This window comes from Sinohyriopsis cumingii, chromosome 17 (genome assembly GCF_028554795.1).
Source record: "Sinohyriopsis cumingii isolate HCF-2022 chromosome 17, ASM2855479v2, whole genome shotgun sequence".
NCBI classification, from domain to species: Eukaryota; Metazoa; Mollusca; class Bivalvia; order Unionida; family Unionidae; genus Sinohyriopsis; species Sinohyriopsis cumingii.
The window spans coordinates 57,871,449-57,884,878 of record NC_142977.1 but is presented as its reverse complement, the minus strand read 5'-3'; the positions used below and the strand labels follow the sequence as shown (position 1 = coordinate 57,884,878).

General features: G+C 35.4%; 2 protein-coding genes across 3 annotated transcripts in view; one reads left to right on the top strand and one right to left on the bottom strand.

The window, feature by feature from the left end:
• The window catches only part of LOC149778834 (tRNA methyltransferase 10 homolog B-like), a 32,174-nt gene extending 26,815 nt beyond the window's left edge, over nucleotides 1-5,359 (top strand). For both annotated transcript variants that reach the window (XM_089939585.1, XM_089939584.1), the window contains exon 8: nucleotides 1,164-5,359. In XM_089939585.1, the coding sequence (XP_089795711.1) occupies nucleotides 1,164-1,273 (110 nt within the window). In that variant the 3' untranslated portion in view covers nucleotides 1,274-5,359. The remainder of the gene's footprint in view (nucleotides 1-1,163) is intronic.
• Nucleotides 5,360-7,031: 1,672 nt separating this feature from the next.
• The window catches only part of LOC149778833 (macrophage mannose receptor 1-like), a 113,122-nt gene continuing 106,723 nt past the window's right edge, over nucleotides 7,032-13,430 (bottom strand). The window contains exons 39-44 of the mRNA XM_089939583.1: nucleotides 12,578-12,720; nucleotides 11,842-12,025; nucleotides 10,401-10,670; nucleotides 9,859-10,038; nucleotides 9,127-9,327; nucleotides 7,032-7,528 (exon numbers count right to left, since the gene is read on the bottom strand). Of these exons, the coding sequence (XP_089795709.1) occupies nucleotides 7,230-7,528; nucleotides 9,127-9,327; nucleotides 9,859-10,038; nucleotides 10,401-10,670; nucleotides 11,842-12,025; nucleotides 12,578-12,720 (1,277 nt within the window). The 3' untranslated portion in view covers nucleotides 7,032-7,229. The remainder of the gene's footprint in view (nucleotides 7,529-9,126; nucleotides 9,328-9,858; nucleotides 10,039-10,400; nucleotides 10,671-11,841; nucleotides 12,026-12,577; nucleotides 12,721-13,430) is intronic.

Genomic DNA, 13,430 nt, shown 5'->3' with positions numbered 1-13,430 from the left:
GAAAAACCTTTAAACTTATGAAAGATTGGTCAATTTTTTTATACCTGATTTGATTCTGGCATATAGATCTTTTAAATTTGTTGAAAATGAAGGCTAAACATTGCTAAGAATTTGACCAAATTTAAAAGAAAGTATCCTGGAATAAAGGTCTTTCTGATTTGCCCAAATGATTCCAAGCGACCATCAAATATGACTTGCATTATTAAAAATAAATACATTGCATAAATTCTTATGAAAAACAACTTAGCATAATTTGATTACATTTGATAGAAAGCACCCTAGTATGAAGATTTGTATAATATGCTTAAATGATTCCTATCTACATAGTCACCATTACTAACAAAAGAAAAACTGTTTGACAACTTCTTCCTTAAAACAAAACAATTGATCAAATTTGATGGAAAGTATCTTGGCATGAAAGTCTTTCAAATGATGCCAGTTTACCATCAAAAATTACCACAGTTATTAAAAATGGATAAATCTTTTAATGATTTCTTTTTCTTAAAACTGCTCAACAGAATTTGACCAAGTTGTGTGTGTGATTTAGATTTTTTACGTAGCTTTAACAATTTTTCAGTCATCACTATGATATCTGCAGTGTGGCAGTTTATAGTGATGTCTAGCACTGGGGCATCATGCCGCAGACATTTAGCATGATGTCCCACCCAGTCACATTATCCTGACACCAGGCCGACCAGTCCTAACACTAACCTCTTAATGCTGAGGGCCTAGTGAGGCAGCTGTTAGTACCATTTTTGTAAGTCTTTGGTATGACTCAGCCAGGGATCAAACCCACGACCTCCCGCATCCAATCAGTTTGACCAAGTTGAATAATTTCTATCTTTCATGAGCATTTTGAAGCAGAAGGTTGAAACTATTCACTGAGGTTAGTAATTTTTATTAGAATCGAATACAGATACAAGATTCTAATTATGACGTGACATGAGACATAATTTATTTTCAATTAAACTACAGTATAGTGTAATTATAAGATTCTTGAATGAATTCAGATTCTTCCATTAACATACTATAGTTGTATATATTGTTATGGAGTAATTTTTTTAATATCATCAGATATCATTACATGTTGACACGTGATATGATAATTTTATTTAAAATGGCCACATATAAAACTATAATGGCATTTCTTGTTTCGTTTTTAGTATTTGATGTATTGATAACCTACAAAGCAACAAATGACTGGAGGCAGGCACTCAGAGCAGGGATCCCTAAAAGGAAAGGATTTGTTCCAAAGGAGTTGATAAAACTTTGATGAGATATTGTACTAATTTGGTTTCTTATTTTCGAGTTCATGGAGCTTTTCAACATCGCTCAAAAATCTGGGTTAAAGCAGCAAAGTAATGGGAGGTGAATGATTTTGTAATGACAGTGGATGTTTGTACAGCAGTCATGTACTAGCTTCTACAAGGACTGTTTGTAGCAAAGACTATCTGCATAGTGACCGGTGTGTATTACAACTGTGAATTATTCCAGATGATCGTGCACAATCAAGATTCTAATTGCTTGCTTTTTTGTGGAGATGGTGGACTTAGCAGAGGGAGATATGTGTATTTACATGGACAGAGTATAGTTAGATTCATTAGAATGGTGTCATATGGCATGAAGTAAGTTACACAGAGGCTGTGCGAATAGTATTTTTCAGTTTAGTTTAGTGACAGCCATGTAAATTGTAATTTTAGATGCAGTAAACAATAGCTTTGCGTATCAGATGCAGTACATAGCTGCATGAATAATCTTTCCATGTTAAGATCAACAGCAGATGTGTGAATAGGCTCAGCCATATATTTAATTTACATTTAAAAGTGAAGTTGAAATATAATGAGTTTGAATAGTCTTTCCCAGATGAGGTACAAGGTAGCTGTGTTAACAGTCTTTCCACTTGTGGGAGAACCTGGCAGCCGAGTGGTCTAACGCTCTTGCCTCTGTCAGCGTGGGTTTGAGTCTCAGGTTCAGCCAAAGTTGGTATGTGAGGGAAGCTTGCCAGCTTCCTGTGAGTTGGTGGTACTAACAAAGGTTTTCCCAGGTTCTTCCTCCACCAGTTATAATGGTGGCATAATATGGCCTATCATGCACTGAAAAATGGCAGTAATTTGGAAATAACTTTCCACTTCTGGTATATTGCAGTGATGCAGATAGCCTTTACAGTTGATTACCTATCAGTCATGTGAATAATCTAGCCTTTTGTAAATGTCCACCAACTTTGATCTGTATGATGCTCAAAGTACACAAAATCTGTTGGACTTTGCAGCAAGAAATAAGTCCACAAAGACCATTCCATAGGGCATACTCTATGTCTAAAGATGTGAGAATGTACTCAGTTGATAAAGATATCATATTGTGCCTGTGAAGACAGTATCTGGTCCAGTTTACAAAATATATTTATCTGGAAGTATATGTTACAGTTTTGAAGTTATAATATTTAACCAAGTTTCATTGCATTCAGGGTTTAGACATTTCAGTCTATGACGCCATCAAATGCAGTATGGTTCATGCTTTGAATTGGATGAACATAATGCAGTTGATTGCAATATAACTGTGTAGCCATTTTGATTACATGCAAAAATCTCAAACTGGTACTCATCTTGTGTATTCATATTTCATTCTTTAAGCTCATTTGTTCTTTGTCTTCTTGCAGAGATTTATTACACAGTCCATGGTAATGTTTTTATCCATTTTCTATTGCTACATGTTGAAAGCGGTTTCTTTGAACATTGCCAAATAAGTTCCTTTACTGTGATAGTATCTATGTTAAATTTATATCATTAATAAATCAGTCCCGTAAAGGCTAAGATACCTAAGTACATCCATGCCAGATTTACTGACTTCTCCCTGATATAAGTGTTCTTAGGCATTGAATAATCGTGTTTTGTAGTTTGGGCTTTCATGCACAACTAGTAAATACCTCGACAAGTCACTTATCCAGAACAAAAAGGTTCTACTTCTCTTTGGACAAGTGTGATATGTTAGCCACTTGGATGGTACAGCTAGCTCATACACTCCATATCTTAAAGATTGGAATTTTTGCAAGTACTAGTAATTAAATTGTTTTATTACTGATATATGTGGTACATCCTTGTTCCTGTTGTTAACTCTCCTTAGCTCCATCCCAGCATGTCTTGCTGGTTAGCACTTACAACTTAGAAGTGACACCCTGTTTTTCTAATGATGTGTTTTGGTGTGGGTTGCCCCTGTCCATCCCGTCAGTGTTGTTGTGTTTTTGTTTGGAAAACAATGATGTAATATACACATTTTGTCAGGGTTACTCTTTGTTTTGTTCATCAGGTCTACGAGTTTTGTTATCCCAATGTAAGGCTCAGTCTATATACTTTCTTCCCTTTGTCTGAGCTGACAATTGGCCTGAATTATATCAACCTTGCTTGGAACTTTGAATTGTACTCCCCCCCCCCCAGTCCATTAGGGTTGGTTTCAACTCCTGTATTCCCCGTGTTTTTCTCCTTTCATTAATGACTTTGCCAGAGTCAATTGTCCTTTTGTGGTGTTAATGGTGTTTGCGATGTTGTTTGTGTATTGTGTTTTTGTTAGGACATCATTATCTAGATCAAATTTTCTTAGTTGTATCTCCTAATGTGTTCAGTTAAGCCAAAAGAATAAGTGTTAAAATAAATAAAATGTCTTCATGTTTGTTAAGGTTGGCGAGTGCATGATGTGTATGTATTTATTGTGTTTCTAGTTGTAACTATATGACATAGCATATTAAGGTCTAATTTGTTTTGTGTATCCTATTTCCGCTTTAGCGCTGTATGTTTAGATCTTGAACGCCAAATCCATCGTATCTAAGTTTTAATTGAGTGTGCCTATGCACAAGGAATTGAAATCTTCTATCATGCGGATGTGATGGAAAACATCCTAGGGGGTTTTGTTTCAGTTTTACTTGAATGCATCTTAGTGCTTGGGTTGTAAAGGGGATTGAAATATTCCATCAAGCGAATGTGATGGAAAACATCCCCTTTGTTTAGATATTTCCTGTTTGGAAGAAAGTTTTTGCTGGATTCATTACATTTTTAATTAGAAAATTATAACTGCAAGATTCTCTCCCAGAGTCGTCTTTGAGTACCATTTATGGAATCTCTCTTTGAGAAGTCCTGCAGCTATTTATTATTATTATTTTTTAATTGTCAAAGAAACTGGAAGAGGATTGAAATCTTCCATCATGCGGACATGATGGAAAACATCCCCTCTTGAAATTTACAATTACTGGTAATTTTCTGTCATTCTTAAATTGCCTTGAAGAGAGCCTAATCTTGTTCCTCCTTATTATTGGTCATAGTTTCGTAAGCTGTTTGCAAAGGTTGCCTTGGTTGCCACAGATATGTCATCAACTTGCTGATTAGACTGTTTCCATGGAGGGTTGCCCTAAGGCCCGAGTGGAGAGTTTCCTCCTTCGTCCTCCTTCTCTGGATTCAGTGCCTGATGTTGTGTTTTTAAAGATTGGTGAAAATGACATTGGAGTCATAGAGTGATTCAGTTGTGTGATTACTTGCTTCAACATGGACTGTCCTTTATTTACATTGGGTCTATGTTGCTCCGCTTCATAGTGTGAGGATTAACTCGCTCACAGTATAGTCGGAGAGCCCATTTGGTAAATCAGGAGTTGGGTCGAGTCTTCAGTAGAAATACCCATGTTGCTTTTTGTCCTTTTCAAGTATTTAGAAGTGTATTCATGGATCATAATGGAGTACATTTGAATGCCAATGGAAATCGCTGGCTTTACACCCGGATTGTTTCCTCCATCCATGCATCACGTCCATATTGAGATAGTTTGAAGATATATTGAGAAGAACATTATTCTGTTTGAACTTTCTTTTTGTGTAGTTTTCAAGAATTTTAATTTGTGAGTTACAGTAGCTAGATCCCTCGGTTAGGGTCTTATTTAAGTGCCAGGGTGTGGCTTCCCCAATGGGGAACTCCACCACTGTTTATTTTATTATATAATATTCAGAGTTATAAGTATTGAAATTTGTATATTACTCTTTTTTTAAAAAGAATTTTTCAGTCACACTGTTTATTTTATTATATAATATTCAGAGTTATAAGTAATGAAATTTGTATATTACTCATTTTAAAAAAAGAATTTTTCAGTCACAAACCTTTTTCAGGCTGCAGTCTTATTGAAGCACCATTTATGGCATCTACAGCCTGAAAATAATTTGTCTCTGTGTTTCTATTATTAAGTTATATAAGGTTATTATTTTGAAGTGTAACTTTTGTATATCCTAAGTCAATTTATGCTAAAATTTGTTCTCTATAGTCTGAGAAAGTTTTAGTTCATTTTAGGAAGATATGTCATGTATTTGTATAATAAACTATGTTTCCATCAGTTTTGTTGTTTCTTATCTATTGTCCAGCTGACGAGGTCTTTTATTGCAGTGTCCACCTGGTTCATGGGATTGAAATATTCTATCACATGGACGTGATGGAAGACATGCATTTTTTCTGGTGTCGTTAGACTAGCCTTTTGGTTTTACAGGTATTTTCTCTGGTGTTTTTTAACTAATTAATATGGCTATCCAGAGTGTGTAGTAAGGTTCTAATTTTTTTGTTTTAATTCTGTATTCCATAATTTCTTTTTCCTTTCTTCAATTGCTATGTAAATAAAACTAATGACTTTTTTATATAATTGTTTATCATTTATTTCATTGGTATATAATAAGTCGTTTGAATTATTTGTATTTTACTGTCCTTTTCGTTTTTATATAACAGGCATTTTGGTTGATGGTGGATTAAGTTTCTTTGGCATGCTGTTTCTCCTGTCCACCATATATCATGAAGATATTTGTAGATCTTTATTTGTTTGTTTGTGTCGTTAATTTCCATACAATTTCTCCATATTTGAAGCCAGTTTATATTTTTTACTTTTGTTTCTGTACTAGTCGGTTTCAAGACTATACAAGTTTTAAGTTTTTGTTCTATTCCTTCGTTTGATGTTATTTGCCAAATTTCCTGTGTCTTGTTATATTTTTTAATGGTTTGTGTAATTCTTTCTGTGCATTTTCTTAGGTGGTTTGAATAGTTTCCTTAATTTGTTGTTTTTGTGTATTCCTTTTTTGTGTTGTAGTTGGTTTCCGAACCAGTATATATACATGTATATCTCTCAGATATACAGATTTGAAATTCATTTCCTACAAAATGAAGTGTATTGGATTGAAGAGGCAGTGATGAGCTGGGCCGGTCAGTTGGATCTGCCCTTAGATCAGACTGCCTGCAATCATAGCAGTCCCTTAGATCAGACTGCCTGCAATCATAGCAGTCCATATAATATTACCAAAATATTACCAAAAAGCTGCGGCCTCTCTGACCTCAGAAAGATTGCCAGATGGGTCAGTCATCAGAATGTGAAGAGGGCATTATTTACAACTTGATAGAAATACATTTGCATATGTAGCATGGGATGACCATTTCACAAAACACTTTCTCTTTCCTACTATATGATGAAAAATATAGTATATATTTTTCCTTGAAAGAAATGCTCTAATCCTTTCCAAACGTAATGTGGCAACTATGCCTCCCACAATAACAATAACCTTTTGTATATAGAAGGAAGGTACATTGTACATAATTCTCATATTTTTTCCGTTGTTTTTGTTATATGAGTTTCCCTTGATTATCCCATGCTGATTTTTCTTTACCATGAATGAACTGTCTGCAGATTTCATATTTACTTTGAGATGGAAGAGGCCACACTCTTGCCTTTAATAGATCTCTGTGGAAAGCAACTCAAGAGAGTGATATATTACATTTGGCATGCGGGTGGGACCACTGGACGAAACAGCACCCTGGGCAAGCGTCACTATAAGCACCCCACTCTTGGAAAAAATACTGCAAACTCTGCAAAATGGCACGCTATCACACCCAGCTTTGGCACTCCAGGCACACACAGCATAAGAAATACCAAGACTAGATCATAATCCACTACAAATGTGCTTAAAATAAAAGAAAGCAAAAACTCCATAATTTCAATTATGTTAGCGGAATAATGGAAATTCAAAAAATTGTTTGTCCTTTTTATTTTATGTCAACTTGGTCGAAAGCATACATGTACAAAAGTAACAGAATAGTGACATAAAGTTAATTGTAAATCTGGCATAGAATGGGAATATATACAATTATTTTCAGAAGCAGTCATCTCTTGGTCACACTGAACTATATAACTATTGTCAGAACCTTTCATCCATTGGTCATGTGGAACTTTAGGCATCAGACCCCTCTTCAGAAGGACTTACATTTAAATAGTGTGATTTTGGAGAAGGCTCCTTTTTCTCCACTGTATCAATATTTACAGTTTCACTATTTTTGCTGTACAGAGCATTTTCAAATGAAAGATTTTCGAAATTTTCTCTGATCCCAAATCTGGAGAGAGTACCAGGTCCAAAGCGCCGTTTCAGCAGAAGCATCCCAATTGCTATTATTAGCAGTATCGCTATAACACCAATGATAATGCCAGCTATTCCTCCCCCACTCAGAGAAGGGCTGTCATTGGACTCTTGATCTACCAACATGAGAAAAGAAACATTTTATTCTTCTTTTTTTTCAGATCAATATTTTGTTACATTTAAATAGATAAACAGAAGATCTCCAACAGATAATGATTTGAAATCTGGAAATTATTCAGCTTGTTTAATAAATTCAGTGTTAATCATCACTCCACAGTACCCATCACAAAGGCTTATAAAAGCTGGATATTATTCAGTTTGTTTCACAAATTCAATATTAAATCAGTACCGATCTGAGATTTTGTTTATAGCATAGTTTTTATTTTAATGGAAATAGTTATAGAGACAGAAGAAGAATTAATTTTGTTTATTCTGGCTCAAATGCTGCACCTTTTGATAGTTATGCATACAAATAGTCCAAGATGCTAGCTGAATTAATAATCCGCAGTTCTATAACCAGTAAAATTTAAAAGTAGATTTCTTTACAAATTATAATTCAAAAAGTAACTGTACTTCCAAGTCAAGATAACTCTAGACACATACTAAATTATTTTTTCAACACTGAATCTCTGATGGAAATTCTTGTGTGATATCACAGTTATCTCAGGTTAGGTTAGACAAGCCATATACATTGATCTCAGTAAGAATGTTTACAAAGTTTCCGCTTGAAGTGTGTCAATTTCAGTACTATGTATGCATCATAGCGGATGGCATTCCAGTTCTTGGATATTCATATAAAGGAATGCTTAGTGGCTGCAGAAATTGTATTAAATCTGAAGATGTTGCTGATTATAGTCATTCTAGATTTAATGTATTTGCAACTGGATATTTGCATTATTTGATTTGAATCAGTCGTGGTTAGACAACTTTCTGTCAGTTGGGAGACCGGCATTTGTCTGAGTTGACATTATTTACTTGAATATGCCAGCATCTAAACCAAGTTTATCATAGGATGGGTTCCCTGCTACAGGTTTATACCCATCTCCCCCTCCGACACTATCGATTGACTGATACCCATGAATTTTATTTGTAACGAGCCCCTGAGGGGTAAATTAGCAATATTAAAATATTTATAATTTTTTTTACCCCAATGCCCCATGGGCATTCAGTTAAAAAAATGGCCACCAAAATGTTCATAGTAATAGTAAATAAAGAGTTTCAGAAGGCAGGGTAAGGAAATGCCCATGATCGCAGGCAGTCATTGAAAAGAATACTACTCAAGAATTTCATGGGTTTACTTTGGACCAGTTTGATTCACATAAAGTGATATGTTAACAGGTTGACCAATATTAAACTGCACACACTATATGTAAAGTGTACTCATTATGTGATAATATTTATATTTAACCATGGGCACATACAGTCAGAATTTCTCGTTTTCAAATTAATTATTTGGTTAAGGGACTTCTCAAACAGAAAATCACGTATAAACTGACATCTTCTTGCTGAGGAATAAAGTCAAAATTTTTGAAGTGAAATGTACACTCCTGTTTGTTTCCCCATATCATTTGCCAACCAAGTTAGGCATTTAATATTTAAAAAATAAAAGATATTATGTTAACTTAGGGGGATAATTGTTGAATAGCTAATAAACTATGCGCATGCTCATGTTGATTTTGCAGATGGACAAATTCTAATATGGTCAATTACTCACTGAGATATTGGATGGAAGGTGTTTGTAACGCAGTTCCATTCGCAACAGAGCCATTTGGGTATCTGATTGTGTATCCACCCGACCCTGATCCCATTGAATTGATCTGTGACTGAGTTGGTGGAATGATATAGGGGGTATATGTAATCTGTGTTCCGGCATTAGAGCTTCCTGGGGGCAGCGTGCTGGCTGTGGTGGATGACACTGCAAAATATACAATTGCAAGAAAAATGTTAGAACCACTACAAATGAAAAAAAAGTTCCTTTTTAAATGTGATACTACCTCTACTTGAAAGGTTTTCTTATTCTTTTAACTGTAGCATGAACAGTAAATGTTGTCAAATGCTTTTGTGTTTTCTGTGCTATGATATTGACTTTTGTATAGAAATAAAGCACATACAAGTGTATTCTGTGCTTTCATATTGACTTCTGTACAGAAATAAAGCACATACATACATACATCATACATACATACATACATACATATTCGTAAATAATTCCTTATGATCTAGAAAAGAATACCATGGGCAAGCCTGTTGCCAGTTTCCCAATACTATGTCAGTTTATTAGCTGTGCAATTAGCACGAAGGACAGGTTTTTTCTCTCGTAAAGAATGACAGCCGTTTCATTGATCGCGACTTGGAACTATTACATTAACTCATTCATGGCATAGCAAACTTCTTGCAGACATAAATGTAAAATTTCCCTTATGAAAAATTCAAACAAAGGACTTGCCAACAGGAGCTTTACACATATAACCCAGGTGGACAAAGCAGTCTATATCATTCCATTGGCCACTAAATCTATTGACTTCCACACACTCCTCCAACTGGTTTGTCTGGCCCACACCAGATGGTGCTCCCTGCTCCCAATTCAAGTAGTCAACTGGAGTTTGATCACTATATACAAAAGCACCTGTTGACAAAAAGTGATTGTGTTAGCTAACATGAATAAATCCCTATAGTGTTAATTAAGGTTTGTAAAAACTGCAATTGTTCTATGACAAGGAACATAATCCATTAAATATAAATAAAGCTTCTTGCAAGCATGACTTGCTGCATGATAATATTGTGGTTCAATGTTATCCAGCATTGACAATGAAATGTTTATCAACATTCATACGTTCCAAGCAGCTTAACACCTTACAGATTCCTTCTTTGCACATTTTTGAGGGACGTCCTTTGCGGAGAGGAAAGTAGTAAAATACTGGTAAAAGGTATATGGCATAGGCAGTAAGAACATATTTATCACAGCGTTTCAGAAAAAATAAAATCTACCTGAAGGTCCTTTTGACAGCCCGGTCCAGATATTGGGTTGATAGTTTGGATCCTGTACTGTAGCTTGTTGTATAAGAGATGTGACAAACGTGTTTTCAGTTGTACTGTGAATGCTCAGCAGGCCCATGCCAATTCTGTTACACCTGTAGTTGGCCTCGGGCCATGATACCTTTCCATTGACGTCCATGAAGTAGCAGAAACCTCCATTCATGATCCATGTTGGGTCTGCACAATGCCCAAGGATAGGAGAGGTGGCCATCGGTGGAGAAACTAGAATGTAAGCAAGTACATGGATGCAGAAATGTTACAGTTAAGGTTGTATAATTAGAATTTCCTGACTGGAGTTTATCTCAGTACTGACTGTGTGACATTTCTTTTAAAAATTTTGATCATTATGTTCAGATAGATACTTACTTCCATTACAATGATTTGAAAGATACGGTATATTTGTTTTACAGAATATCTGTCAAGATAAGATGAATTGGTAAGCATAATTGGAATACTGCATGCATATTCCAAGCATAATTGGAATACTGCATGCATAGCCCAAGCATAATTGGAATACTGCATGCATAGTCCAAGCATAATTGGAATACTGCATGCATAGCCCAAGCATAATGGGAAGACTGCATGCACAGTCCAAGCATAATCTGAATACTTTATGCATAACCCAAGCATAATTGGAATACTGCATGCATAGCCCAAGCATAATCAGAATACTGCATGCATAGCCCAAGCATAACTGGAATACTGCATGCATAGCCCAATAATCAGAATACTGCCCAAGTATAATTAGAATACTGCATGCATAGCCCAATAATCGGAATACTGCATGCATAACCCAAGAATAATTGGAATACTGCAGGCATAGTCCAAGTATAATAGCAAGACTACATGCATAGTCCAAACACAATGGGAAGACTACATGCATAGTCCAAGCATAATAGCAAGACTACATGCATAGTCCAAGCATAATAGCAAGACTACATTCATAGTCCAAGCATAATAGGAAGATTGCATGCATAATTGAGGAATAATTGGAAGACTACATGCATAGGCCAGGCATTATGGGAAGACTACATGCATATTCCAGGCATTGTTGAAAATATTAAATTAGATTATTTTGGTCCAATGACTTTTTTAATTCTTTTGGAACTCAAAATATTTTGGAACATTTTGTCATGTGTCAGTCAGTGTAAAACATTGGGTCAAAGGAGATTATTTATTTGCATCATTTCAGTAGAAATTTTTCAGTAGAAACTTCATTATCAGAAGAAGGAAAGGAAATAACACTGATAATTAGCTGTAAGCAAATCTATTTTTTAAAACGTTGTTTTGATCGAACCCTTGGCTGAAAGACAAGACGAATCAGATGCTGTACAATCCAGCAGAATATTTAAACTTAAATGTACTTGCATGCTCAGCATTGTCTTCTGCATACCTGAGCTTATTTTGCAGATGTAATTATAGACACTGTTACAGGTTGTGTCATTCCATTTCCCAGCATTGTCAACGACCACACACCCCTCATTTGCACCATGATCAGGCTGATTCCTGCCCCAGCTGGCATACAAGATTGGCCACCCATCCGACCATGAGTATACACCGGTTGAAAACCCCGATGTCTAGAAAAGAAAGAATGCCTATTGCATTAAATCAGATAACTGCTTTCTGTTTGTTGTCTGTCTTCCATTGTTGACGGCGATATAGCCCCCTACCCCACCTACGCTGGTGAAAATTGGATTGAAATTGTAAACTTATGAATGAAGGTTTTGTGCATTTTTTGTATCCTTGATGGTTTTAGTTTTTAAATTCAGTAGGGGTGTACAAGTTGTCGGGAGTTAGGCAAATATTATAATAAAGTTATATACTGTTAGGAAAGCCATCAAGAGTAACTGATTTTGCTGTGGCCAAGGAAGGGACTCATGACATGAAGGTTGCAAATTCATTTCCCATCATCAGCTCAGCTCAGATCAGCAACTATCATGTTTAAGTCTGCAAAACACTTTACCATACTTGACTCGACACGATATAACCTTTAATATGCTGTTGTGGCATAAAACACCAAAAACCAAACCAAATCAAACCAACCTGTATGTGCCTTCTCTGTTAAAGACTAACACTGAGTGGAAACATTCCTAGAATGCATGGGATTGAAGTTCTAAATATACACATACACTAGCATCAGAAAGTCCTATCCAATACGGAGCCAAGTTGTATGCCAACACTTGTATGAAGGCTGCTTCATTGACATTCAATATGGATGCCAGGTTTCCACCATCAGCTTTGCATACCACTTGTGCATCCTGCCATGTTTTCTCTGAAAAAGAAGGACAAATTTAATTTTCTTGAATTTTCGTGTACAATGAATATTTTATATCATGACAGCAAGTTTGTAGCTAAGATAGTCCATACTGATGACACAAGCATTTTCGTCCTGAAATAAATAAATGCAATCACCAGTATCTGATGAACCTACAAATAACTTTTATGTGGAAAAACTAAATATTTTGAGAATGCATTTATTTGAATATGTCTTTTTTTATAAATGGTTTGAAAGCCCAAGGAAACAAACAAATTTGTTGAATAAATCTTTACTTCATGTGAATAAGGTTTCCTATCAAGTTTCTTGTCATGTTTTCAAAAGGGTTTTAGCATTCCGGGATAATTGACTTAACAAAATTTATTGCACAAAGATTAAGACATGTTGTCTCAGAAACACTGGGGGAAAGATATTATTGACACATATACTCGCTGGCAGATAATGGTCTATGTTGTTTGTTCCTAATTACTCCTAACTACTTGGACCCAGATCTGCCGGCGGATTATATTTCAGCAGCTCTGGGTCTGTGCAGTCTGCAGTTGAAATCTACTTATGAGCATGTAAAGATGGTAGATAAAAGTCAATATTAATTTCCTTTAGAGAAAATTTAACATATGCTAGATGTTGGTATATAACGGTTGCATGGGTGCTTGTTTTCAAAAGTTTTTGTTTGTGAGCACATAATTTTGAAAATTGTTTTTGAGGAA